At 58.6% G+C, this 24,349-nt stretch overlaps 10 protein-coding genes across 10 annotated transcripts; 5 read left to right on the forward strand and 5 right to left on the reverse strand.

Annotated features, from left to right (window-relative positions):
• Positions 1-917: 917 nt before the first annotated feature.
• Positions 918-6,427, reverse strand: BJ171DRAFT_494848 (armadillo-type protein). The gene is made up of 17 exons (XM_053110046.1): positions 6,191-6,427; positions 5,865-5,982; positions 5,580-5,643; positions 5,379-5,484; positions 5,008-5,147; positions 4,765-4,902; positions 4,407-4,664; positions 4,164-4,280; positions 3,587-3,995; positions 3,180-3,427; positions 2,819-3,094; positions 2,321-2,710; positions 1,998-2,180; positions 1,701-1,895; positions 1,501-1,579; positions 1,248-1,358; positions 918-1,119 (listed from the first exon to the last, which is right to left on the reverse strand). The coding sequence occupies exons 1-17, from the start codon at positions 6,210-6,212 to the stop codon at positions 1,094-1,096; spliced, it is 2,880 nt and encodes a 959-aa protein (XP_052968884.1). The 5' UTR covers positions 6,213-6,427; the 3' UTR covers positions 918-1,093.
• On the forward strand, positions 6,428-7,947 carry BJ171DRAFT_494850 (HIT-like domain-containing protein). The gene is made up of 2 exons (XM_053110047.1): positions 6,428-7,110; positions 7,300-7,947. The coding sequence occupies exons 1-2, from the start codon at positions 6,739-6,741 to the stop codon at positions 7,693-7,695; spliced, it is 768 nt and encodes a 255-aa protein (XP_052968885.1). The 5' UTR covers positions 6,428-6,738; the 3' UTR covers positions 7,696-7,947.
• Positions 7,948-8,039: 92 nt separating this feature from the next.
• BJ171DRAFT_307167 (HIT-like domain-containing protein) lies at positions 8,040-9,305 on the forward strand. The gene is made up of 2 exons (XM_053107032.1): positions 8,040-8,709; positions 8,839-9,305. The coding sequence occupies exons 1-2, from the start codon at positions 8,215-8,217 to the stop codon at positions 9,241-9,243; spliced, it is 900 nt and encodes a 299-aa protein (XP_052968886.1). The 5' UTR covers positions 8,040-8,214; the 3' UTR covers positions 9,244-9,305.
• A 462-nt stretch (positions 9,306-9,767) lies between these two features.
• Positions 9,768-13,165, reverse strand: BJ171DRAFT_307174 (uncharacterized protein). The gene is made up of 3 exons (XM_053107033.1): positions 12,434-13,165; positions 10,612-12,259; positions 9,768-10,444 (listed from the first exon to the last, which is right to left on the reverse strand). The coding sequence occupies exons 1-3, from the start codon at positions 13,017-13,019 to the stop codon at positions 10,081-10,083; spliced, it is 2,598 nt and encodes an 865-aa protein (XP_052968887.1). The 5' UTR covers positions 13,020-13,165; the 3' UTR covers positions 9,768-10,080.
• Positions 13,166-13,439: 274 nt separating this feature from the next.
• On the forward strand, positions 13,440-14,621 carry BJ171DRAFT_641577 (uncharacterized protein; the record flags this gene model as incomplete). Its single annotated transcript, XM_053115776.1, has 5 exons — positions 13,440-13,571; positions 13,696-13,867; positions 13,987-14,052; positions 14,196-14,417; positions 14,532-14,621. The coding sequence occupies 5 exons, from the start codon at positions 13,440-13,442 to the stop codon at positions 14,615-14,617; spliced, it is 678 nt and encodes a 225-aa protein (XP_052968888.1). The 3' UTR covers positions 14,618-14,621.
• A 138-nt stretch (positions 14,622-14,759) lies between these two features.
• Positions 14,760-15,934, reverse strand: BJ171DRAFT_566197 (glutathione S-transferase domain-containing protein). The gene is made up of 2 exons (XM_053113394.1): positions 15,350-15,934; positions 14,760-15,260 (listed from the first exon to the last, which is right to left on the reverse strand). The coding sequence occupies exons 1-2, from the start codon at positions 15,577-15,579 to the stop codon at positions 14,861-14,863; spliced, it is 630 nt and encodes a 209-aa protein (XP_052968889.1). The 5' UTR covers positions 15,580-15,934; the 3' UTR covers positions 14,760-14,860.
• An 11-nt stretch (positions 15,935-15,945) lies between these two features.
• Positions 15,946-16,868, reverse strand: BJ171DRAFT_494857 (uncharacterized protein). The gene is made up of 2 exons (XM_053110048.1): positions 16,537-16,868; positions 15,946-16,360 (listed from the first exon to the last, which is right to left on the reverse strand). The coding sequence occupies exons 1-2, from the start codon at positions 16,792-16,794 to the stop codon at positions 16,250-16,252; spliced, it is 369 nt and encodes a 122-aa protein (XP_052968890.1). The 5' UTR covers positions 16,795-16,868; the 3' UTR covers positions 15,946-16,249.
• Positions 16,869-17,033: 165 nt separating this feature from the next.
• On the forward strand, positions 17,034-18,891 carry BJ171DRAFT_494858 (Ctr copper transporter). Its single transcript, XM_053110049.1, is given in 7 exon segments — positions 17,034-17,185; positions 17,285-17,320; positions 17,483-17,534; positions 17,666-17,911; positions 18,147-18,214; positions 18,374-18,722; positions 18,739-18,891. 6 exon segments carry the CDS (start codon positions 17,137-17,139, stop codon positions 18,499-18,501), a joined length of 579 nt encoding a protein of 192 aa, XP_052968891.1. The 5' UTR covers positions 17,034-17,136; the 3' UTR covers positions 18,502-18,722; positions 18,739-18,891.
• Positions 18,892-19,057: 166 nt separating this feature from the next.
• On the reverse strand, positions 19,058-21,989 carry BJ171DRAFT_456659 (uncharacterized protein). The gene is made up of 10 exons (XM_053108323.1): positions 21,639-21,989; positions 21,451-21,489; positions 21,197-21,268; positions 20,979-21,105; positions 20,664-20,778; positions 20,320-20,489; positions 20,152-20,194; positions 19,877-20,005; positions 19,479-19,676; positions 19,058-19,269 (listed from the first exon to the last, which is right to left on the reverse strand). The coding sequence occupies exons 1-10, from the start codon at positions 21,881-21,883 to the stop codon at positions 19,169-19,171; spliced, it is 1,239 nt and encodes a 412-aa protein (XP_052968892.1). The 5' UTR covers positions 21,884-21,989; the 3' UTR covers positions 19,058-19,168.
• A 155-nt stretch (positions 21,990-22,144) lies between these two features.
• Positions 22,145-23,730, forward strand: BJ171DRAFT_494861 (uncharacterized protein). The gene has a single exon (XM_053110050.1). The coding sequence runs from the start codon at positions 22,489-22,491 to the stop codon at positions 23,704-23,706; it is 1,218 nt and encodes a 405-aa protein (XP_052968893.1). The 5' UTR covers positions 22,145-22,488; the 3' UTR covers positions 23,707-23,730.
• The last annotated feature ends 619 nt before the right edge of the window (positions 23,731-24,349 follow it).

The following is a 24,349-nucleotide window of genomic DNA, read 5'->3' on the forward strand; positions in this document are numbered from 1 at the left end:
GAGGGACAGAGCCAGCGCCGGGGCAGCGGCAAGGTATAAATGGGACGCAGGACAGACAGCAGCACGGCCCTCCAAGCCGACGAGCGAGCCGGGCAGGACAACTGGATTGAGCACGGGCGCTGGACAACCAAGAGACACCTTGGACCCCTTGGCGGCCGCACGATAGCGCGACGGGTGTCGATTGGTGTAAGTAGAGATGTCAATACATGTCAATACATGTCGATAGCTGTCGATGGTGCCGGTGCATATCAATACATGTCGGTGGATGTCAATACATGTCAATACTTGTCGGCGAGTGTCAATAAATGTCGACGGATGTCAATAAATGTCGATGGATGCAGTTATCGATTCACAAATGAGTTTGACAGGGCACACGGAACCAGAGTGCAGAAGGCCGTCTGATACAGCACCCGCCGCACGCATCCGCTATTTCGTCTTGCACATCCACCTCACCTCCGCACGCATCCGTCTCGCCATCGATCGCAGGACAGCGTGCAATCCGCAGGACTGGATCTCGGCTGGCGCCCCGTGCGATACTCCCCACCCCGTATCCCATGCGCGAGCCAAATCAGACACCACAGGCCGCCTGCAGACCCTCGTCCGCCACCCCCCGGACAGCCTTACAGCGCTGTGCCGCCTGGCGAGCCGCAGACACCGCACGCCAATGATGCCACCAGAGCAGCACAGGCGTGGGCCGGTGGCATTCTTTCCGGTCTTGCGCTGTCTTGCCAGGCGGTCGTGCTCAATTACGGAACAAGGCATCGGGCCAGCTGTGCTTGCCTGCTGTCTGCCGCCTTGCGAGGCCATGAAACCACTCCCAGAGCGCCGAAGCTCTTGGTGGCCGGCACAAGCCTCCGTATCGGGCCGAGACAACGCCATCGAGAAAGCACGAGTGAGATGACGACTCGTCAGGTGGCCGTGACAAAGCCGTCCGACGACAAGTCTGTCGTGCAGCCTCGGTTCATCGTGCTCTGGGCGAGGAGCAGATGCGCTTCTCGTGGACCGGCGTTCATCAAGCGAAGAGCAAGTGTATTGTGCCGGCAAGCGACTTTGGCAGGCGCCCAGATGCAGCAGCAAGACAGAGTTGCCTGTCTTAATCTTCGTGGTACTCAAACGGCTCTGTGCAAAGGAGAAGCGGACGACGGCACATTCGCGGTGAGCAGGCCTGGTGGTGCTGAAGGAAGGACCACGAAACAGCTCCACAACCAACTGCACGGCCCGCTCGATCACCAGCCACGCTTCGTTACCTGGGGCTGGGGCTTCTTCGGGAGGATTGGTCGATGTCGCCGAGGCAGCAGCAGCAGTAGCGGCAGCCGGGGCGTTGGCGGCGGGGGTGCTGCTCGGTGCCGCAGCGGGTTCTAGTTCGGATCAAACGAGCAAAATAGGGCGATATCAGGAACCAGATACTCTTTGGCCTCGCACAGATTCGACTTGCCAGCTCCTGACCGTGCAGTGCTGGTTCGTGCTCTTCTCTCCTCAGCTACGATTTGGGACACCAACCTGCCGAGGACGCAAGCACAACAAACTCTTCAGGCTCTCCGGGTCGCAGATCGTGGAGCAGGACGATTCCGCCGAGTGTCTAGACGGTATGTGGTGTCGATAAGCGCCACAGTTAGTGTATCGCTTCTGCCGCAAGACCCAATCGAGTTTGCTGGACCCATCAAGGTCATCGTCAGCCAGGACGTGGCACACATGCGCACCTTTTTCAGAGGAACGTATCGGGAGTCTTCCTTGAAGGCCACGTATTTCAGCTGGGCAGGGACAACCCGCGACATGTTGTCCTGCACGTCAAAGTTGGGCTCGCGTTTGCGCTCCGATTTCTTCTCAGAGTCGTCCTTGTCCTTGTCCTCGACCGAAGCGACCTTGGGAGTCTCGGGCTCTTCCTTCTTGTCGTCCTGTCATCCGACGCAATGGATGAGAAGTCGAAGCAATCACAGATCAAGCGTATCATTGTGTGCCATGTTGGTGTGGGGCCGCTCCAGCACCCCGCAACATACCGTGTCCATAGCATCGCCAGCCTTGTCCTTCTCGGACTTGCGTGCGCGAGCCTTGGCCCTGGCGGTGGTGGAGAGCACCGCGGTAGCGACCTTCTCGATAACTTCGGCTGTCGGGGGCTTGGTCGACGGGGGATAGGCAAACACGGACGGGCGGGCGTTCGAGACGAACTTGAATTGGGGCACCTGACAGGATGGCCAGCAACGACAGCAGCACCGATCAGCAACGAACATAGCACCAGGCAGAAGAATCGCCAGAAGACGATACCATGGCTGAGTCGCCATCCATGCAAGGACTGAGGAGGCCAACCCGTCGATTCACTCACCTCCAGGTTCTTGTTCAGACCAATCAACGGTGTCGGGGTAAAGGCCAGACTCAGGAAGTGGGTCAGAGGGTACCAGTACCAAAACTGGGTAAAGACGGCCATGCCAACGATCGCCGACATGTTGGCAAGTCCAGAGCGGGACTGGAGCGAGATGGTGACGTTGCGGCCGCCAGCGTCGATGATGCCCTGGGCCAGCACTGCACCAAACTTGGCCATGGGATCAACGTGCTTCTCGCTGATGATCTTCTCATAGAGCTTGCGGGTGGCGACGGCCCTGGGCGCCGTGACCTCGTTGTGCTGGATAAAGACCATGGCAAGCGAAATGAGAGCACCTTGGCGGACATAGTCGACCGGATCCTTGGTCATGGGCTCGAGGATATCGACGGCATCCTGGTGGAGACAAAGAGTCGCGCTGGTGAGGACCACAAAACGCACCCAGCACCGATCTCACGTTTGCCGTTGCTGCCGATGAAAATGTCGATCGCCACCACTACTTACCGACATGGCTGTGCCGGCGCAGGCAATGCCCAGGGCCAGGGTGGCGCCATAGCGGACGTGCGGGTTGTAGCTCTCCGACAGCCGCTGCACAATTCGAGGGACCTGCTTGGGCTGTCGGAAGAGAACAAAGCCCAGGGCAATGACCGAGGCTCGGCGGACATCGTCGTTGACATCGCTGACGGCCACATGCAGCAGTCTGCGGATTGCCTTGTTGTTGCCTGTTCCGCTGTAGGCCATGGCGACAGTGTACATGGCTCCATAGCGGAGGATAGGGTCCTAGCATACGTGCAAAGAGTGGATCGTCAGCAACGTCGAGCACGCATGTCCATCCGCATGGTCATAGCGAGCTCCAGGCCCTTACCTTGTCTTCGCAGAGCTGGTTGATGAGCGCGTCGGCCTGCTCCTCCCGGCCGTACATGATCATCGACAGTCCAACAGCCAGGCCGCGAATGATCTTCTCGTGCTGCGTCTCGTGGGCGTACTGGACCATTTCCGTGATGGCCTTGGCCGAGGCCGTACCGAGCATAACCAAGCCCATGGCGAGGCCAGCCGCCTCACCGGCAACAGCGCTGTCGGTAAAGAGGATGGTCTTGAGATTCTCGTAGAGCTCTACAAGGCGGTAAAGAGTCAGTGCGTGCAGTGCGCTATCGGACCATTTGTGCCCAGCTGCCACTCGGTGAATGGGCTTCACGGGCGCAGAGATCGATCGGACGGCCAGATGCTCGCACAATCGCTAGCGACCGCAGCCACTCTGTGCTTTCAGCCTACCATCGTTGTCGGTGGCCATGCCAGCGACGCCGAGACCGAGGCAGGCGCCGTGCTGAACAACCTCGTTCTGGGTGTTGCTGAGGGCGTTGGTCAGATAGGGCACCACGCCGGCTCCGTGGTGCGAGTGGATGATGCCAAGGGCAAACAGGGCACCGCCCTCCGAGTATGCCGACCCCGTTACGCCCTCCTGCGGGAGGTATGGCGAGAGCAGATTCAGGCCCTTGGTGATCTGGCCTTTGTGGATGACGCCCAGGGCCGCAGTGGCACTAAACTTTGTCCAGTTGGTGGCGCGAGAGAGCCACTCGAGGTTTTGTCGCAAAAAGTCGTCGCTGGTGGTGCCGGCGTTCATGAAGGCATTGGCAAAGGTGACGGCCGAGTGGTAGACCGAACTCTTTCCCTCCAAGGCCGTCTTTGGCGTTCGCGGAACCAAGCAGACCGAGACCAAGGACGCACGATGGGACAATCGGCGCGCAGCACCCGCGGGTGGAAGCGGAGAGCATGAGTCGACATGGACTCAAGCGCGGGCGACACAGCATCGATAACCAGAGTCGAAATGCGGCCATCCCGCACAGCTCACCTTGGTGTTTTTCAGAATCAGCAGATCGGACTTGTTGTTGCGGTGGAGGAACTCAAGGTGCAACTTGATTGATAGTTCGCCGTTGATGATGGTGCGGATCTTGGCAAAAGGGTCGTTCTGCCATCACCAGTGCCAAGAGCAGTTGCCACACATGAGCATCAACAGAGCGCCGCATCGACCGATGGCTGCTGTCAGAGCGTTGAGGGTGCTTTCCGGATCGCACGGTTGGATCGGTGCACTTACCACATCATCCGCCTCCGCCTCTGTCGAGGCAGGCGGCAGCGACTGGAGGACCTTATTCAGGAACTCCTGCGTGGCGTTCTCCTCCAGGTCAAAGGCAATCTGGAATGCAATCAACCGGTGGTATTCGTCTTTGTGGACAAGGCTCTGGAGGAGCTCGCCGGCTTCGCTGGGCGAGTTGAGGTGGACGAAACACTGGCTGATGGAGATGTAGTCGGGGTCTTGCAGGTTCTTGAACAGCTTGACCAGCAGTTGCAGCAGCTACGACAAGCAAGTGTGAGTATCGCATCAGTGCCCGCTCGACGCTCGCCACATGCGTCGCGCAAAACAACTCAAAGCGACAGCCCGGCCAAATCCGTACCATGTTTCGGAATCCAATGTGCTGCACAATCGTCATGGCAGCCTCCAGAACGTAGGAAAGCAGCTCCTTGGCGTTGCCTTTGGCCACAGCCTCCTCAATGACGTCGAGCCGCATAGACTCCAGAGCGATTCCAATAACCTGGCAGGCATAGTAAAGGGAGACCTGGGTCAGCGTTGCTCGGCAGCGAGGATATGAAATCCGCCGAGATGCATCGCGTGGTTGAAACCATGACACCAAACATACCTGCTTGTATTCCTGGTCGTTGTAGCATCGCTGGATCATACGGGTGACGACGTTGATCAAGCGGGGATCGATAGACTCGGCGGGAGATGCGCTGTCGTGCTGGGCAGCGCGAAGCTCGATGTACTTGTCGACGCACTTGGCTGGAGATGGAAGAGATGCCGCGGCGAATCGTGAGGAAGCACCCATGACTTGGAAGCACACCATAATCGGAACAGTATCGCCGACCGGATCGATGCTGGAGCAACAGGCAACAGGCAACAGGCAACAGGCAACAGGCAACAGGCAACAGGCAACAGGCAACAGGCAACAGGCAACAGGCAACAGGCAACAGGCAACAGGCAACAGGCAACAGGCAACCGACAACGACCTACCGATAATTGTCTCGACGTACTCAGTCTTGGCCGAGGTGTCAAACAGGGCGTCGGCGCCAAGGGCAAACTGAAGAGACTCATCGTACGCTCCAAGGTGATAGTAAACCTGGCAACCGACACGGCACCGTCAGAACCAAAGCCCAACGCTGTCAACTGCGAGCGTGGTGCTCGGCTGAAGCAGGGACGTCTGCATAAACGTACTTTGGACGCCACGAGAGCAGCAAGATTGCGGTGCTTGAACTGGGGGTTCTCGTACAGGGTTTCACTGAGTGAATGATTGCGATTGTTGGCGGATGCGCACCAATCCAAAAGCCACAAAGTCGTCAAAGCAGGCACGTCAGCAATGAAACATTGTGCACCAGGATCACACCAAAAGTCGAGATTGCGGATCGGCATGCGTCGGATGGCATCCTGTGCGCCGAGAAACTGCCGCCGCGATCACACTGGTCGGATGGATGATGCAGAACACATCGGAGCTCGGTTTACATTTTGGTGACAGAGTCCGAAATCTCGGCCCAGAACTGATCCACGATTTCGTTCAGCTTCGTGAGAGAGTAGACGAGCAGCTCCTCATCCTGCTCGTCCAGCAACGAGATGATGCCAGCTGAAAGCGGCCCGGCCGCCCAAAGCACACAGAGTTAGCGGGGCAATTTCTCGTTGCGCTTCATATCAAAGCTATGGCCAAGCAATAATGGACCATGCGCATCCAGTCGACCGCTGGACGAGCGCGGGCCCTCGGGCAGGATCGTGGGCAAGCCAGCATCGTCTGGCCATCACAGCCGGTTCCCAAGGCTTTGCTCGGCGAGACCAACCTGCAGAGGTAAGCACGACCATGTTTGCGGGGTGAGAGGATCGGATCGATCGCGGCGAATGCGGGAGTCTTGTTGTTTTCGACAGGCGGATGGACCGAGATGCAAGTGCAAAGCAAACGGCAAACGGCCAGACGCAGCGCCTTGGATGCAGTTGGTGTGTCGTCTCGGGCAGAAACGAAGCGCTTGTGAGAGCGCTGCCCGTTCGTGCTGGCGATTTTGGCCAGCGGGGCCATCCAGGGACCCTGGCGGCAAGATCGGTGGATCGATCCAGTCACGTGCGACCCTGGCAGAAAGCTGCGGCCAATCAGCACGCGGGGGGGTCACAGAGAGTGTGGGAGGGCAGCTCGAGCGGGCAGCTTGAGCATGCTGTTTGAGCGAATGCCGGTGGTTTCATGGCGATTCGACATTCGCAGGACATGGCATTGATGCTCGGGGACGTCAAGGTCAAGGATCGTCTCTGGTCGAGCAGGACAGGGCTGATGGGCCGTGCATCTGGCGGCCAGGCGACGAGACAGCAATGATCTGTGCGGGCCTGCCGCCCAGAGCCCATGGCCGCCACCAAGGCCAAGAGGAAATGCGATTTGGTCTGCATGGATCCATCGTGCCAGGCGGATTGCTCGGTCCAGGAGAACCGTGGCCCTGAGGGGGAGACCAGGATCTGCACGCACAGCGCTCGTGCTCCCGTCGATGGGCAGTGCACATGCAAGCCATGGGCCAGGCAGATTGCTCGCATTGAAAAGCACTCCTCGCCGCCCCTGCCTGTTCCCCTATCTTTCGTCTCTGTCTTGGTCTTTGTCTTTCCTGCCCTCCTGGCTCGACTCGAAAACATGGCTTCCGCCGAGCATACCTGCATCTTTTGCAAAATCGCCAACAAGCAGCCCACCAACGCCAAGGGCGATGTCACAGAGCTCCTCTACGAGGTGAGCCGGCTCTGCTCTGTCCTGCCCTGTCCTGCTCTGCCCTGCCGAGGGCTGAGTGCAGCGCTACCTAGGCCATAACCGCTGTTGACTGGTCGTTGGTAGTCGATAGCAAGTCCGCCATAAACAGCACGGACTGGCTGATGGCCAAAGGGCCCCATCTCATGTCTGCTTCTGCTGTTCATGTCGCAGGACGACGAGGTTGTTGCCTTCCGCGACATCCATCCGCTCGCCACCCGTCACATCCTGGTGATTCCCAAGCAACACATTGCCAACATCTACAGCCTGGACGGCGAGTCGATCCCGCTGGTTGACAAAATGTCCCAGGCCGCCCACACCGTGCTGGAGCAGCTCGGCGTCAGCCCCGAGGACCGCCAGCTTGGCTTCCATGTGCCGCCCTTCAACATGATGGCGCATCTGCATATGCACACCCTCGGCAAGCCCTTCCTTGGCTGGCTCGGCCCGTGGGCCTTCCCCGATGCTCCCAACGGATCGTGGTGGTATCTGGGTGCAGAGCGCCTCACCCGTGCGCTACAGAAGGGCAAAGACAATGCCACCGCAGGCACCTGGAACTGGAACTGGCTGTGAGCAAGCCGGCTGTTGGATCTTTGGCCATGGCCCTCTCATCCCTTTCCGTCTGCTGTCGGTCGTATGCTTTCCCCTGGGCTATTTGCCATACCTGTTTCGTGCCTTCGGGCGTTTTGCCGACCCGGGCTCATCTTGAACACGAACGTTATGCTGGGCATCTCTGGTGCTCGAGCAGTCCTTTCTATGGCTGATTTTGTGAGGCCCTGTATGCGACCCAGCCGGCTTCTGATGCTTGCTGAGAGGCAGTCCAATCGTGCGAGGCGGTCTGTGTGGACTCGAGACAATCACATCCAGAGTCCGCTGGCCGACACCGACAGAATGGCAGTGTTGCGGGCTCCGTCTGTCCTCGCTCGACCCGGCCGACATCTGGTTGTCTGGGCCGACTCGCCTTGAAACCGAGCTGGCTACTGGAAGGGAGCGGCAGTTTGGGTTTGCTCGCCGCATCTTGATCCCACTCCATCTCACCGACTGCACGAGGCTCCCGTCGCTGTCGATCGGTGCAAAGTGAATCAACTCTGAATGAACCGACAAACCGGTCCAAGGAACAAATCGGCTGCCAAGCCAACGGGCCCCAAATGGCTCCTGCTTGCGCTTCTGGTGCTGCTTCCGCTGCTCCTGAGCATTCCCATCGACGGCGTCGTCCGGCATTTCGCCAGCATCCCGAACGACACCCAGCCAGCGACGCTCGAGAGTGCCCGGGCTCGGATTGCTCAGACCGTGAATCGGTATTCGCCTGTCTATCTTCCTCTGTCCCCGCACGATCTGGGCGTCCTTCAGTCCCTCGCTTGCATCAACCTTCCGCAGTTCATCCAGACGTCCTACTGGTGCGATGGATTGCTGAATGCTCGCAACGAAGCAGGCACACCCAACCCATCGACGCCCGATACCATGCACCCTCCCGCCAGCCAGCATTCCCCCTCAGACGACCAGCAGCAACAGCAACTCCACAGCTGCATCTTCTGCCAGATTGCAGAAAAATCGCCGGAGGGAGGAAACCGCAAGCTGCTCTATGAGGTGAGTCGTGGCTCTACTTTCTCGGCTGCTTCTGGTCGTTCATCGAAACCACCAACCCAGTCCGTCAGCAACGCTTCCTTGATCGTCTGTATCTCATCCGGTCCATCGGCTCTCCCTTCACGGCTGCAGGACGCAGACTTTGTCGCCTTTCACGACATCAACCCATCGGCCCAGCAGCACATCCTGGTGATTCCTCGCAGCCACATCGACAACATTTACAACCTCACTGCCGAATCGCTGTCTCTGCTCGACAACATGACCCAGGTCGGCCACACCGTCCTCAACGACCTCGGCGTCAAGCCCGAGGACCGGCAGTTCGGCTTCCATGTCCCGCCTTTCACATCCGTTCCACATCTCCATATGCATGGCTTTGGCAAACCTTTCAAGAACTGGCTGCGGACGATCAAGTATCCAAGCTCTTACCACGGCTGTCGCTGGTGGATCGATATGGAGCGCCTGAGGTCGTCCATCGAACGAGCCAAAGCCCAGAGCCTCCCCGGCACCTGGAGCTGGAGCTGGACCAGCCGGGTCTAAAGGCTTCCGAGACTGTTATTGGAGAGGATGCGGTATCCGAACCTACAATTGTCGCAAAGTCGTGTCCATTCAAGACAGAGCCAGGTGTTCAAGTTGGACACGGAGAGTATTGTGTCATGGGATTTCATAGACTCATCCCAGGAATAGTAGAAACCTGTAAAACAAAAGCGGAACGCTGTGCTCGTTGTCGATGACGATCCATCACGGCCACAGATCGCAAGCGGAGCGGACAACAGTGTCTTTGGCAGTCTGTGTGTTGCAGAGCCACGTTAGATTCGGTGTCGGGACAGATTGTATTGTGAGAGTTGATTAAAGCATGGTCAGAACGAAACGGAACAGTGTTCCTTTCTCTGGCACCAAAAACCTGAAGCCCGCTGATCATATGTAGGTCCAGGTATGCAGGCCGTGGGATTGCATTCCTGTATTGGTTAGCAACCCGGTGGTTTTGGGAGAATCGCCTTGAATACACTCGGCCAATCTCCTGTGGCGATCGACTGGCATTCATGTCTCGATGTACAAGTGTGAGTGCAATCGAACTTTGGAATCGTTTGCTGTTTGGTCATGAAGGGCGATGGATGAGTGTATTCAGGATTCGGAACAAAAACTGACTCATAACAGGGCGTCCCGCTTTGCTTTGGGTGTGTAGATGATTCCAAAGGGCGCTGTGATCTGGCCACAGACCCAGTTGGTCAGGAATGGGCATGGCATCGGCATGGCATCGGCATGGACAGAGAGAACATGGCATTGGAAAGAGAGCCAACGATTCGCAGAAGCAGGTGGTAGTAACAGAGTAAACCCGGCTGGCTTGCAGACAGTTCGGCAGACGACCCAGCATCCTCATTGATCGCCGAGCGACGACGAGGATGGCTGCGACGACCTGTTCCTGCTGCCTGTGCCGGCGACTCCGACCCGGCCCTTCTTGTTGCTGAGGGTCTTGTGCATGCCCGAGTACTTTTTGTTCTCGTTGCGGGACATCCGCTGCGGGTCGCGGGTGCCCTTTCCGCCTTCCCAGTATCCCTTGCCGGCGGACCTAGTGAGCTCCTTGCCGCAGCGACAGGGCTTCTGCGAGTAGGCCTGCTCGAGCGAGCAAAAGCCGCAAACCATGCGGTTGCCTTGCAGCATCTCATGGCCGTCGCTGTTCTGCTCCTCGTGGCAAACGTCGCATGGGAACAGCTTTCCACAGCATGGGAAGCGGAACCACCTGGGGTCAAGGCATTCATAGACGTGGGTCAGCGTGGCGGATCCAGGGACCCACAGGGACTTGTCAAATGCTTCGACAGCCCCAGCGCCCGTTTGCGCCTCACTGGCCGTCCCGCTCGCCCCAGCATCGACATGGCGCAGACAGCACGGCTTAGAGTGCCGACTTACCGATAACTCTTGCGGTAATGCGAGCACGATCCATTCTTGGGCAACGGCGTGCCAACGACCAGGGCTGCCTCGTCACGACTCTTCTTCTTGTTCTTCCTGGCCAGGGACAGGGCTTCTAACTGTGACAGCGTCTTGTCATCAGCGCCGCCGTTTCCGATCTTGACAAACTTGGCTTGGTCGACACACAGCGTCATCTTGGCATGGCACCCCGTGCAGTAGTGCGTTGTTGGCTGCGACCGCACAAAGTTTCGATAGCACTGCGACGGATGCTGGACCTTGTCGCAGCTCGCGCATGTGGCCACAAAGGTCGAGGGCAGGAGGTCGAATGGTGTGCAGGCAGACATGTCGAGATATCCGATTGCCATCGCAAACCGGTGGGCAAGCTCGAACCGGTACGCAACCGACATGTTGGTCTTGCAGGTTGGGCAGCAGAGGATCCGGGGCTTGGGCTGTGCGGCGTCGACCGGCGCCGGAGACAGAGCCATGACGTCGATGGTGTCTTTGCATCGCGAGCAGCGCACGATGATGCTCAAGGACGTGCACTCCAAGACAGAGATGCCATCGAGTTGGAGGTTCGGCAGACGAATGTGGATTCCGCGAGGGCGCATGGGTGTGCTTCCGGATACGCCAACGCCACCCACCGCTTGCCTCGAGCTGGGTTCGTCGTGGCCAGCGCAGACCGCCCTGGCTGTAAGATCCACATCGTCGGTCAGGGCGGTCTCTTCCGCAGGCCAGGACGGGATATCGTCGGTATCGGCGGGATCGGTTCGAGCAAACGACGAGGTCTCGTCATCGCTTTCAAAGTCCGATGCAGTCAGGTCCGATTCATAGCTATCCTCGCTGCTGTCGCTCGGACCCAGGTCGGAAGGTGGCTCGCGGCGCACTCCATAATAATCCGCCGCCACGATGACGACACGGTCCTTGCGATCGACAGCGTCTGTCTGGAGGCTGACCGGGACGCTGGGCAGAGGAGGAGGCAGATCGGTTTCATCAGCGCCGGGATTAGCACCGGCGATGGACGATTCACTCTGACCGTCGGGCTTGCCGACGTTGCTCACAAAGGTCATCTTCATTTCGGGCTGCTCCACAAGCAGGCTCTCGAGGTTGTGGTCCAGCCAGTTGAACATGGTCAGGAGCGAGGCCTTGCCGACGCTTGCAGCGGCCTTGCGAGCCCAGCCCCGCTCGACGGCACGGACGAGTGCCGGCGGGATATCCTGGTTGGTCACCGTGAGTTGGCTGGCCGGCACAATCGGGTAGTTGCCGGGAATCACAAGCTGGCAAAAGAGGGCCTCCAGGTCGTATGGAAAGTCGGGGTCCGAAGGCGCCAGGGCCACGGCGATGATGGTCTCCTTCATGGACTTGCGGACGACCTGGTACTGGCCGAGGGCCGAGAATCGTCGCTCGATCTGATCAAGCTCAATCTGGAAGATGATCTTTGCGCGATCGAACGGGTCCGTAGTCTGGTTGAGCTTGTTCTGGAGGCTCCTTGCAGCCGGCTTGGCCACTGCGGGCCGAGCCGCTGTCGAAGGAGGATTGGAGGGGCCTGTATTGTCGCTGGGATCGACCGCATCGGCCTTGGGAGCAGCGGGTCGAGACTGCCTCTTGCTGCGGGTGTCGAGTTTCTGAGACCCAGTCTGGGCTGGGGAATCTGGATGCATACATACGCCAGGGGATGAGTTTATGCGGCGAAGACGGGCCTGAGCAGCATGGAATAATCGAGCGTGAACGACATACGAGCTGACGAGGGACACCTGTTTGCAGCCCAAGTGTGTTCAAGTACGAGGGCCGGGTCTGCCCCACTTGAATCCAATGCCATGCTTACCAGAAGGCGCCGATGCTGATGCTGACGCTGGTGCTGAGGTTGATGCCGATGCCGGTGCTGAAGTTGATTCGGCTGTCCGTTGGATCTGGACCTTGAAGCCGCTGGTGGTGACAAATCCAGAGGAGGGGCGGCTGCCGTTGTTGCTGGAGGTGGCATTTCCGCTCGTGTCCGTGCTGTTTCTGGAGCCGTTGGTGGTGCCTCGACGGCCGTGTCGAGGCTGGCGCTGGGTCGGCTGCAGTGTTGGGCTTTGGGTCGCTGGCTGCTCTGGGAGAGGGTCGGGACGGACCTTCTCGGCAGCGGTTTCTGGGCTCGGCTGAGCGTCGATTGGGTCCTGAGACGACTTTGGATCCTTGCGGATGTGCAGGTACGGACAGTCGGTGCCGAGGCGACATCCCTTGGGGGTGTTGAAGAACCTGCAGCGGCGGCCAGGCGTCGATGGCGAATGCGTCGGTGGCGAATGGGAGGAAGCCGACCGAAGGACCTCGCGATCGGCCAGAGACGCCAGCTCGTCGGCCATGGACTCGACGCCGGTGGGCTGTGAGCTTGGGGCCGAGGGGCCGACTTGGGAATGGTCTTGCGGGGACATGGCGCCGGAGGAGCGGGTGGTGGGAACTGCTCGTAGGTCGTGAATGGCGAGGGTGGAGAGGATGATCGGGGATGAACCTCGAGCGGAGAGCCGTCAAGGGCGATGCAATATAATGCAGCCCTTGCGCTGTCCCACCAGGCGGAACAGCAACGGAGCAGCAACGGAACAGCGACGGATCAGCGACGGAATGACCGCGGATCGGCAGGGCCGCCAACGAACAGCCGCTGAGAATGATATTGCAGACCGGCGATCGTCCTCGCCGTGGGTGGATGGGTGTTGTGGCTTTTGTGTCGTCAAACCAACGAGTCGGCCATATTGTTGCCCTTGATTTGACGGCGCTGTCTCCCTCCGCCCACGAGGTCGCCTTCGCCGTCATCGCATCTTCCCCTCCCCAATACCCGGCTTGCCATGGTTGCCCCCATGAGCCGCTCGTCCAGCCAGAAGCAGCGACAGATCCTGTTTCTGCTGCTGTCGGACCAAGATTTCCAGCCCAGCGTTAACGCCAAGGCATTCATCCAGCTCTTCAACATTGTGGTGTCATCGCAGTCTCGGGTCGGTATCATCCCCACCCGGCCTGCGTGCTTTGCGCTGGCCTGCGATTTTAACCCGTCTTGCTTCGATCTTTGCTGCTTTCGTCTCATGTCGCATCCGCCTACCATCTGGACGGACTCGCCAGGTCGTGGTTGCCACCTGGGGCGGTCTGCCGCCCCACTGGTCCGAAAACGACTCTGTCGCAGCCCGCTGGTTTGAACAGCAGCAGGAACCCACGCTGCTGAAGCCGCTGAATCTCAAGACCATCAATCTCGAGTATTTCGACTATTCGGGGCTGGTCGTGCCTCCTGTCGACGGTACATGCTGACTCCACACCAACATCATGCAGCCCGGCCGTCGGCCTTGCGTCCTGCCCTGGCACTGGCTTGCTCGCATTGCCTGCCTTTCTCATTCCTCTGCGTGCTTGCTCCTGCAGGGCTGGTGGGCAGCTTTGTCAACGACAAGATCGGAGGTGTCATTCAACACTTTGCTGCCAAGAAACGTAAGCCTCGCTGACCCGCAACGGCCCGTGGCATTCTCTCTACCGCAGCACTGACATCCCATCGCTATTCTCGACGGCTCGACGATCGATGGCTCGACAATCCCCTGGCCAACTCCACACTCACGGGCGGCACAACTCCTCAGGACCCATCTGCTTCATCGCCGAGGGCTCGTTGGCGCTGTTCTCAACCAAGCCGCTGAGCTCGTCTCGCTGGATATTTGAGGGCGTCTCGATGACTGCCCCTTCCAATTTGGAGCTGATCCGGCAGAACCTGTTTGCAAAACATGCCTCGACCGAGGACCTCATCCGTCTCTGGGGCGGCAACTATTCCGCCGCTCAGCCAGACAATCTGCATGTAGTCATTGGTAAGCCCCGCAAGCCATGAACGGCGACCGTCGCTTTGGGTTGTGTGGCTCATGGTCCCCCTCCGATGAACTGACGTATTGTCGCAAATATCCATGGGCCCTCCAACGCCACAGACAGCAACGTCGTTTCGGCTCAGAACCGGACTAGCCTGCTGCTTGCCATCCAGACGTTCGTGCTGCTGCTCACTTCCCAGAAATAGGCCCTCGGCGATGCAGTGGGCTGTCGGGCTTCCTTGTCTCTAGACTCACCGCACAATGCAAGTGCGGCCGTTCTCGCTCGTCATATTGCTTCCTCCTCTATATCCTGCACACGAGCTCTGCGCGGCTCGGGATGTTTCGGTATCTCCGAGTAAATGAATCCATATATATTCTCAAGATACATGTGTCCCGCGGGTGCTGGCGAGGATACCGCACTACTGGCCACCCCGAAGGTCAATCGGCATCTACTTGTGAACGGTCGACGAGACCGAGTCACGCTTCAGAGCCTCGGCATACCAGGCGGCCAGCGAAGGTCGAGTCTGGCGCCAGTCCAGGCTGGCAAAACGGAGCTCGAGGTAGCCGAGGACAGTCAGGATGGCAATGTCGCCGAGATCCCACTTCTGGCCGGCCTTGTGGGTCTGGATCAGATGCTCCATTTCATCCAAGCTGCGGCTGACCTTGCCCATCTGACCATCGATCCAGTTGGACCACTGCTTCTCGACAGGGCGAAGGGCCGTTTCGAAGCGGCACTGCAGCAGAGCCTCGAGGCATCCGTCGGCGAGGGACTCGCGGGTGAGGGTCTCAAAGCGAGAGAACCCGCTCGAGGGAAGGATCTTCTCGCCTTCGGGTGTGAGGCTTGTGAGGCTGGAGGGCAAGCGGGAGCGATGCCGTCAGTCTGCTGTGTCATGGGCGATGGTACGATCTTGCCGCTCTGCCTACGTGGCAGTACTTACTACTGGCAGATCACTTGGGAGCCATAGAGATCGCCGCGTCCCTCGACAGCGAGGGTCGGGATCTTGGCGAGCGGGTTGTGCTTGGAAACCTCGGCGAGGTTCTCGGTGGCAGTTGGGTTGAGCGCCTGGAGGACAATCTCGATCTTGTTGTCGAGGCTGAGCTCCTTGGCGACGATGAGGACCTTTCGCACAAAGGGCGAGGTGGAGCTGTAGAACAGACGCATAGCCATGGCTGACAGTGAGGGCGGCTGGGAGGTGCAGTGCAGATCGGGTCGGAGGGGTGTGGTGTTGGAGAGCCGGGCGGCGGGTCATACCATATAGGCCTGGCCCGACCATGACAAATCCAACCCCCACAGCGCCCGATGGGTCTGGCGGCCGACCCCATACCAGATCACCCGGGATCGCCAGATTTCAAAGCAACCGCACCGACTGGCGATGTGGGGAGGGCCCAGGGGTAGCGAGCCAGGAATACCCAACGATGGACCCACGGCGGATTTCGAATCAAATGTCCTGCCAAGATCAGAGCAAGCCACCCAGTTCCCGAAATGCGATGCACCGAGCGACTGGGCGGGCATCTGGAACGACTCGCGCACGACTCTGGTTCAGGAGCGCCCTCCCGGCTGCCTCGAGGGCCTGTATATTGCGGGATGAAGCTGCGCTGCAGGTCATCCTCGGAATACCATCATCGCACTGGTGGGGTATGGATATTATGGCTTCAGCCGCGATGCACGCCCAGCCGGCCCGTTGGCAACAGGACCATCGACATGCTGGCGTCCGCTTGATCTCGATTATGGCCTGAATCGGCATTGTGGCAGTGGCAGGTGTCCGGGGAGGGGAGGGTTGACAGTGTTTCGTTCAAGGGGTGCTGATTATAGCGGACATGGTTATGGGCGATTGTGACTATGATGACGATGGCGGCGACGGCGGAGCGACCAGTGTTCGGATAGAGTCCTGCAGCTCGTACACCTCTTCCAGCGCCTGCTTGAGTATCCGCGACTTGTCCAGTGCTTGCTATATCGGGTGGCGATTCGGCAGGGACAGAAATGAACCATCGCGGGTGAAGCAAAGACAGGGTGTCGGATTGGAACACTCGAGTGAGCATCAAGGTCTGAGAGAATCCGCCAAGCCGAGGCCACAAGTGCAATGCCACATCTGCGGGGTGAACAGGCTGTTGGGGATGGTCGAACCTGCTTCAGTGCGTCTCTTTGCTGAATGAGGTGCGGCAGTGACTCGATGGCCATGTGCGCCGAAGGATCTGGCGGAAGGTTCATCAGCGCAGCCTTGGCCTTGGACAGCTCCGCTTCGATCTGGTCCAGGGCGGCTTCGGTGTCGATGGCGTCGGTCGATCGCGGCTGTGGTTGCCGAGGATTCAGCGGAGAGGCGAGGGCCAGCTGCAGGACCGAGTCAAGCGAGAGAATGGCAGCGACCAGGGGATCGGACGACATGGGCAGCGGCTTTGATCAATGCTATTGCAGACTGGATATGGACTGGACCAATGCTATTGCAGACCAAGATCGAGATCATGGCCAATGAAGAATCAAGATCGTCGCAGACCAAAGACCACAAAGCCGGGGCGGCTGCACACGTGCACCCACATGTGCGACACACACGTGACGCAACCGCGCGTATTGCGCCGATCCGCTCGCACGCCCATCAACCGCCGACTCTGCCGTTCATCAACTCCCGCCCATCAACGCCCATCAACGCCCATCAACGCCCGTCCATCAACACCAACACCACCGCCGTCATCGCCATCTCAACCAAGCCCCGGGACCGACTCGCTCGCCATGTCGCAGCCGCACTCGTCGTCCGTTATGACCCTGAGCTGGGGCACTGGTATGCACGCTGCCACGCCGCCTTGCACCAGCACGATACCCGCCTCGTCAGCCGGCTCACCCGCTGTTCCGCCTGTATCTGCTTCACGGCTGCTTCAAGACAACGTCGTCATCTTCAGCTTCTGGCACACCCAAGGTACCCTTGCCTGCTTCAATACATCGTGATCACCGAGCAGGTCCCGCGGCCCAACGGACATTTCTCGGATGACCATCGCTGTTGCCTCCAGCGCGGCTGCACCGCTCCCCGACTCTGAACTCTTGCTCACTCTCTCGGCACCCCGATCTCTCGCCCGCACAGGTGTACTATCGCTGGTGCTCAGCTGCATCGTCATCTTCCTGCTGTCGTTCTTGTAAGCTGTCTTTCCGCGCAAGCTGTCTTTCCGCGCAAGCTCTCATCCCCCGCTCGTTCGGGGCTCCGTCATGGCTGTTGTCGGTGATGTTTGCCTGGCTCACACATTGCTCCGGCGCGACTCGTTTTCAGCCAGCAGTTCTTCAAGTTCTTTAGGGCCCTCCAAGACAGCAAGTTTTCTTGGGTGGGCCTCCAGTCGTCGTCCTCGAGCAGCACCATCATGACCTCCCTCAGCATCCTCAAGACCGATACCACCGCACTGCCGGTGCCCATCCAGGACCATCCCCGCTCGAGCCTGGACATTGGCGAGGACGAGACCCACATTGATCAGTCGCATTCCGAGCCCGGTGCGCTACATACACTCCGCCCGAACTCAAGGTAACTCAAATCTCCGCCGTGGAGCCATTTTCTGCAGCCCGTCCTGTGTCTCGTTGGCTGTGCCGATGTTTCCCGAAGCACTTTCCCATCACCCTGTGCCTGCCACACGCCCGTTGATTGGGCCTCCAGTCAGTTCATCAACCCTCGACGGCGGCCAGGATCCATTGATCGGCACTGACAGGTCTCTCACTCGCCATGACCTCGATTCTGATCTGTTTCCTACCGGTTTCAACAGATACAACGGCACTCAGATCGTCCGTACGGCGCTGTACCTGATCGACATCATTCTTTCCACGTTTCTGAGTATGTCGTTGCCTCAGCCTCGTTGGTCGTTGGTGGTTGCTGTCGCGGGTGTTGTCAACACGCGCGCTGCTCTGAATCCTTCGATCGAGCCCCACTCTCTCAACCAGCTGTGGTGGCCGTCAGTCACTCTTCGCTGATGCTTGCCTTCCGCCCTTCCAGTGCTGGTCTTGATGACCCTCAATGGCTGGCTGATTTTGTCGTACGTCCTGGGCTCGTCGATTGGGTTCTATATCTACAGTCCCAGCACCAGCCCAAGTGTGCCTCAATACCACGCCGCGCATCACTAGACTGTCAAGATATCGCGCCGCCCAACTTGACGAAGACCTCGTTTGCTGCTCCATGACTCTGCCGTGTGCTCGAAATCGGCGCTGTAGCATCAACCACTGCGCCCTCTTAAGAGCCCCAGCTTTGCTTGCAGGCTCGCTCCCTCTGCTAACGAGAGCCTTGATTCTTCTTGCAGACACACGCTTTCACTCTCACAAACCCACTCTCACACATACACACTCTCACACATACACACTCTCACACATACACACAACAAGAAAGTGGACAATTCACGACTCGATCTCATGTATCCGCATCCTGCGCTTGCGTGACGCCGTTTTTGCTTGCCGAGGCTCACGCTTGCCGTTGTTTCTTGAATATACTTGACCTGCATGCCCTGCAGCGAAGCGAGACGATGCAACGGAAGCCTCTGGACAATGCTGGTTCTCGCGCCGCTGCTTCGCTCCCTTACCGGTGCCACCGTTTCCCAGATACGAAGCTCCAGGCAGCCAGCGATTGCCATTGGCAACCATGCCCTCAGGCTCTACCATTCCGAGATGCCTCAGTAAACGCGCGTTCGTTCCCACGATTCATTTCTGGTTGTGCTCAAGCAAATCTACCCGATAATAGTCCCGTGCCATTCCTCTCGTCCGCTCTGATGACTGGTACTGATCACGACACAACATGGATTCATTGTGCTTCTTGCGTCTTGAGGGGAGCATCCTCCGAGAAGATTGTGGCGGTCAGTTCGACGCACGGGGCGCTGTCTGGACCATACATGATCTGGTAGCCTGGTTGGTCGAAACACAGCCGTCACAATGCAAATGGCGGCGCCAGCGTCGTAGGAATGTTGTAGTATTAGTATCGCGGACATGTTGTAAGAACATGACAGGCTCGCTAGCTTCACTTGAGGGTGTTTCTCGGCGTCCACCGCATTCTGCTGTACTCGGCTCCGACCTGCGAATCCTGGTGCACACACCCTTCCTCCCACACAACGCACCTTTCAGGGCTTTGTCGCCATACTCCTTGGCCAAATCGAAACGACCGCATCTTCGGTAGACGAGTGCCAGAGCATACAGCACATCGTATGGGTTCTTGCGGACGCTCTTGGAGAACAGACCGCCCTCGAGGGTCTGGTTGGTCTGGAAGGCGTACACGCTGGTCAGAATCTGGATGGCCTCGGCTTGCTGTGCCTCATCTGGCAGTCGGAAGGCGGCGCAGGTGAGTGAAAATGTAAGCCGGGTGCATTGTCAGTGGTGTTGGAGAGAGCTATCGATCTAGAGCCCCGCGACGGAATCAATCCAATGCTCGGCATCGTTCCACCCCGCCCTTGAATTGCTGTTGTTCGCTTCTTGTTCTCTGTTCTGGATACTGTCTCCCGACAGTGCCCGAGCTTACCCAAGGTCTCGTTGCCGTGCTTCATCGAGTCGATCCAGATCTCGACAACCTTATCGTAGACAGCGTAGGCATGTGGGATACGATTCTGCTTGTGGAAGACATTCCCAAGATGAAAGTATCCGCCCGTCACTAACATCCGGCCAGGTGGTACATTATACGGTGAGTACCATCTCAGCTCAAAGGACGGCGTCATCACGGACGAATGCAACAGCAGACCATCACGTCTGAGCAGCGGCGCATGATGGGCCATCGGCTGTTTCTGGGCTTGACTGCACCTGAGATGTGGTTCGGCCCCTTCTCGAGTGACGAGTAGTAGATCTGGACAACCCATGCACCCGTCAAGTCAGCAAGATTTTGGAACTTGTCACGATGCCGGATTTACATCACCGACAGCACTCCGCACCACGACGAGCTATGCCGGCGCTGAGCGATCGCACACTCACATCACTGGCCAGCTGCTCCAGTGCTGCATCCAGATTGCCCTGGCTTGAATAGAGCAGACCCAGGTTGCGGTGGAGCTGCGAGCGGACAGCGTTGTCGCAGTGGTCCGACTTGAGCACCGCCCACTTGGCCAGAGACAAGTACTCGTCGCCTTGGCTGTACTGCTTGAGTCCTGGCGAGTGGAATTGGCCGCGGTTGGTGGTCCAGGTTGAGGAAGCCGACGATGGAATCGTGAGATTCAAGCCGGATCGTCTATCGACTCTCGTTCTGGAACTCTAAGGGGCCCCAACATTCCCAGCTGTGGAGGACTGCACAGCGCATCATGCAACTACTTTCAGTGGATTACCGATGCTGGCTTCGCCGAGCAGCAGATAGCTTGGCACCAGCTCGATGCTGTTCTGTCCATAGACGTCCATCGAAAACCGAAGAGCCTGTAGGGCCGCTGGGATGGCGAGGTCGTACTGGCGACGACGACGATGCAAGTCAGACTAAGCCGTGGCAAGCACTGCCGGCAGTGAGGGATGGCCCAAGGGGGAGGGGCTTGAGCGACCCGCCTGGGAAACCAGCGGCACTCGGACTCTTGGTGCACGGACAAGGTTCAACCACCCCTGCCGTGCCCAACCACTCTGCGGATGCAGGTATGAGATGGCGCTCTGTCTACCTGGCCTTCAAACAGCTTCTTGTGCGCCTCCGTCTTGGTGAGGCCCAAAAGATGGACCTGTCGCTGTCGAGTCTGCTTTTCCCGCAACGCTCGCTCCTCCTCGGAGCCGAGGACAGCCACCGGCGTTCTGGAACAAGAGGCCAGGTATCGATTGAGCGCCAAGATTGCCTCAGTGGCCTTCTCTGGCCTTAACAAGGACAGAGAAAATCGGCACTGACCTCAGCGGGACCAGGAGCGAGCATATCTTTTCATGAATCCCGCGATAGTCGATCTTCTCGTGGTCGTGGTCGCTATTCATTTGGCAGAGGGTTGGGAGTTAGCATCAACTGCCAGACTGTGTCGGATATCCAAGGCCACTGCTGCGGGCAGCAAGCCCACACCTCGGAAATCAAAGCGTTCGTGCCCTCGCCCTCTCGTCCACGCCGCTCTGGTCACGTCCGTTCGTCGTCGAGGAAATGTGGCATTCACTTGCCAGTAATATGTGACGCGACAGTTTTTGCACTGGATGTAGCTGGAGATTGAGCGAACATTTGGTTTTAACATCCATGCCCACGACGCTTCCTTGGGCACGAAAATGCCCGAGGTTGTTTGAGCTGGTGTCGCCCACGGCGATGCCGAGACTCCAGCCCAAGCACTTCATTTGCTGGGGAGGGGACTCACGCTGGCTTCCCACAAAGCTCGCAGGTGAGCTTGACGCCCTTGGGATTCGACAGCGGGTTGATGGACATGCCTCGGACGGAATTCCAGTTGAACGAGACGTTTCCCATCGCAGCAGGTCCGGCTGTGCCGACCTCGGGTGGATTGACCTGCTGGGTGGTCTGGGTGCTCACGAACGTTCCCGAGGCGACTGACTGGGCCGTGACGGCGACTCCATTAGCAGGGCGAGTCTTGACGGTGGTATTCATGGCCTGGTATGCGCGGTGACAGAGATGAAGAGAGGAGAGCGGCTAGATCTCGGCGATCGAATGGTGAACCTCGAAAGAGGCATTCGTGAGGCAGCCTTCGCTGGACAGCATCCCGCGAGACGAGAACCGCCAAAGGCATCGCTGCCCAATCAAGCAGATGCATGAGTGCTCTTGGTTGTTTCATTCACTCACATGAGCTCAGATGTGTCCAAAGCGCCTCGCTTTCGGGTACGCACTGAATATCGCTCGCGACGCTCACTGTTTGTTGTAATACCGAGCAGAGACATGGATGTATTGAATGATACATGCTCTGATTATGGTCCGATCTGGGTATCCACTCACAGGTGTACTTGGACATGAACCGATCACGGACAGAGCTCGAATGGAAAGGACAAAGTCGCATGCGATTGTGTCAAGACGGCACACGGTGAAAGAACCGTCGCTGCCCTGGAATTTCACAGATCGGCACTGCATTTGCACAAGAAGGGAGGAGGAAGGAGAGACTGTTTGACTCTATCAGGCAGCATTTCTGGCGCTGTTGTCCACTCGCGGGGCAGCGAGTGCACGACCGATGGACAACCAAAGGAAGATTAAAGCAAGGTAATATGGGTACAGAAGCAATGGAGGGGGGGCAGTGGGGCCCAGGTAGAAAGCGAGCGTGTGTCGCTGGAACGAAGAAAAGAACTGATAAGGTGGTGTTTGAGGCTATGGAATCAAGTGGGAGAAGCTGGGACACGAACGATGGGAATTGCGGCAGGAAATGTCGCTCATCGCTTGCCAAGACCGATGACGCCGGCCGAGGTACCGACCCACTTGAGCACATGGGTATGCACAGCAGATTTTGTTTCGTCGGCCTTTCCCAGGACCGAGTGGACGACACCCGTCGAGGCAGTCTCGACGTACTCGCGCCAATGCTGGGCAGTCTCGACGGTCTTGGTGGTGGTGTCGGAGACCTTTCCAACACCCCAGTTGTAGACCTGGACGGTGCTGTCCTTTGCATCCAGCAGGGTTCGAACGCCCCACTTGAGAGTGGAATAGACAGGCTTGGGCAGGGTCAGCTCCAGGGTCTTGTCGGTGCCGCCGATGGGATCGGCAACGATGAGCTGGTACGAATCCTGGGCGCGTTCGACGACCTTGGGCGGGAGTTTGGCCTTGATGTGCTCGGCAGACTGGAGCGAGATGTTCTTGATGCCGTCGACGGTGGACTCGACGGTCGACCGGACAGCGGTCACGGCGCGGTGCTTGATGGTGTCGACAGTGTGGGAAGAAGCTTCGTGGATGTGGTAGAGGGTTGCGAAGGTGGTGCCAGCGGCCAGGTAAGTGACGGCCAGAGTGGTGCCGATGGCGGTGCCGGCCACAAAGGCGGCACCTTCGGCCAGCTCGTTGGCGCTGTCGAGCAGCGAGAGCTCAAGCTCGGTCTTTCGCCTGTGCAGGCCGAGACGGGCCTCGTGGGTGTACTGTTCGGTAAAGTCGACAGCTTGGCGGACGGTTCGGAGATTGAGGAGGGCGGCGGCATAGGTCTGCTTGGCAAGGGAGATTTCGTCATGGTCGACAGAGGGGTCTTCATGGTGGTCGTCGGTGACGGTGCCGTCGCTGTGGCCGTCGCTGTTCAGGACATCGGGGACAGGGGACCCGGGGGCGAGCTGGATTTCAACAGAAGACATGATCTGGGAACGATGGAGACGCAAGCCGAGGGGAGCCAGATAGGAGTTAGATGTGCTGCGGAGGAGAAGATCCTGGATCGATGCAAGAACGAGGAAGGACGATGGAACGAGGGGCAGAGCTGGAAAGGACTGGGCTGGTCACTGCAACGACCAGGTTGAAATACCCTCGACACACACACAAACACACACACAAACATACAGACAGACAAACAGAAAGCACGCCCGACGGAGAAGGAAAGACCAAAGCACGGCCGGACAGACGATGGCTTACGGGAGGCGGAGACTGGGGCGGCAGAGCAGAGCGAGAGGTGGATCCCGGGGAGAAATGGCGAAGGAAAAGGCGGGTGAGGGCCGACTTTAAAACGAGCAGAGCGGGGCGGAACGGACGGACGGACGGACGGACGGACGCTGACGGAGCGGCGGCGAGCAGGGGAGCAGGAAAACAAGCGATGGCAAGCGGGGCGGAGGAAGGCGATTACGGGAGGACAGAAGATAGAGACGATGTGATGTGATGTGTGCAAGTTGGATTGTGCAAGTTGAACTGTGCAAGTTGAATTGTGAAGTTGGATTGTGCAATTTGGATTGTGAAAGTTGAATTGCGATGTGCGCCTCAACGGGATCGGATCAGTGCGGGTGAGCGATAACTGAGGATCAAAGTGCAATCGGTGTGCGGCGGCAGTGACTCAGTCGGGATGGGCTGGATCTGGAGAGAGACGGCCCTGGAAGCATGCGACCGGGGACTGCCGACAAAGGCACCGAATTTGCCCGGACAGGAGCGGCGGCGCGGACCGGCAAGGAAAGC

The sequence above is a fragment of the Polychytrium aggregatum genome, assembly GCF_025602895.1.
Source record: "Polychytrium aggregatum strain JEL109 chromosome Unknown BJ171scaffold_9, whole genome shotgun sequence".
In the NCBI taxonomy this organism is placed as follows: domain Eukaryota; kingdom Fungi; phylum Chytridiomycota; class Chytridiomycetes; order Polychytriales; genus Polychytrium; species Polychytrium aggregatum.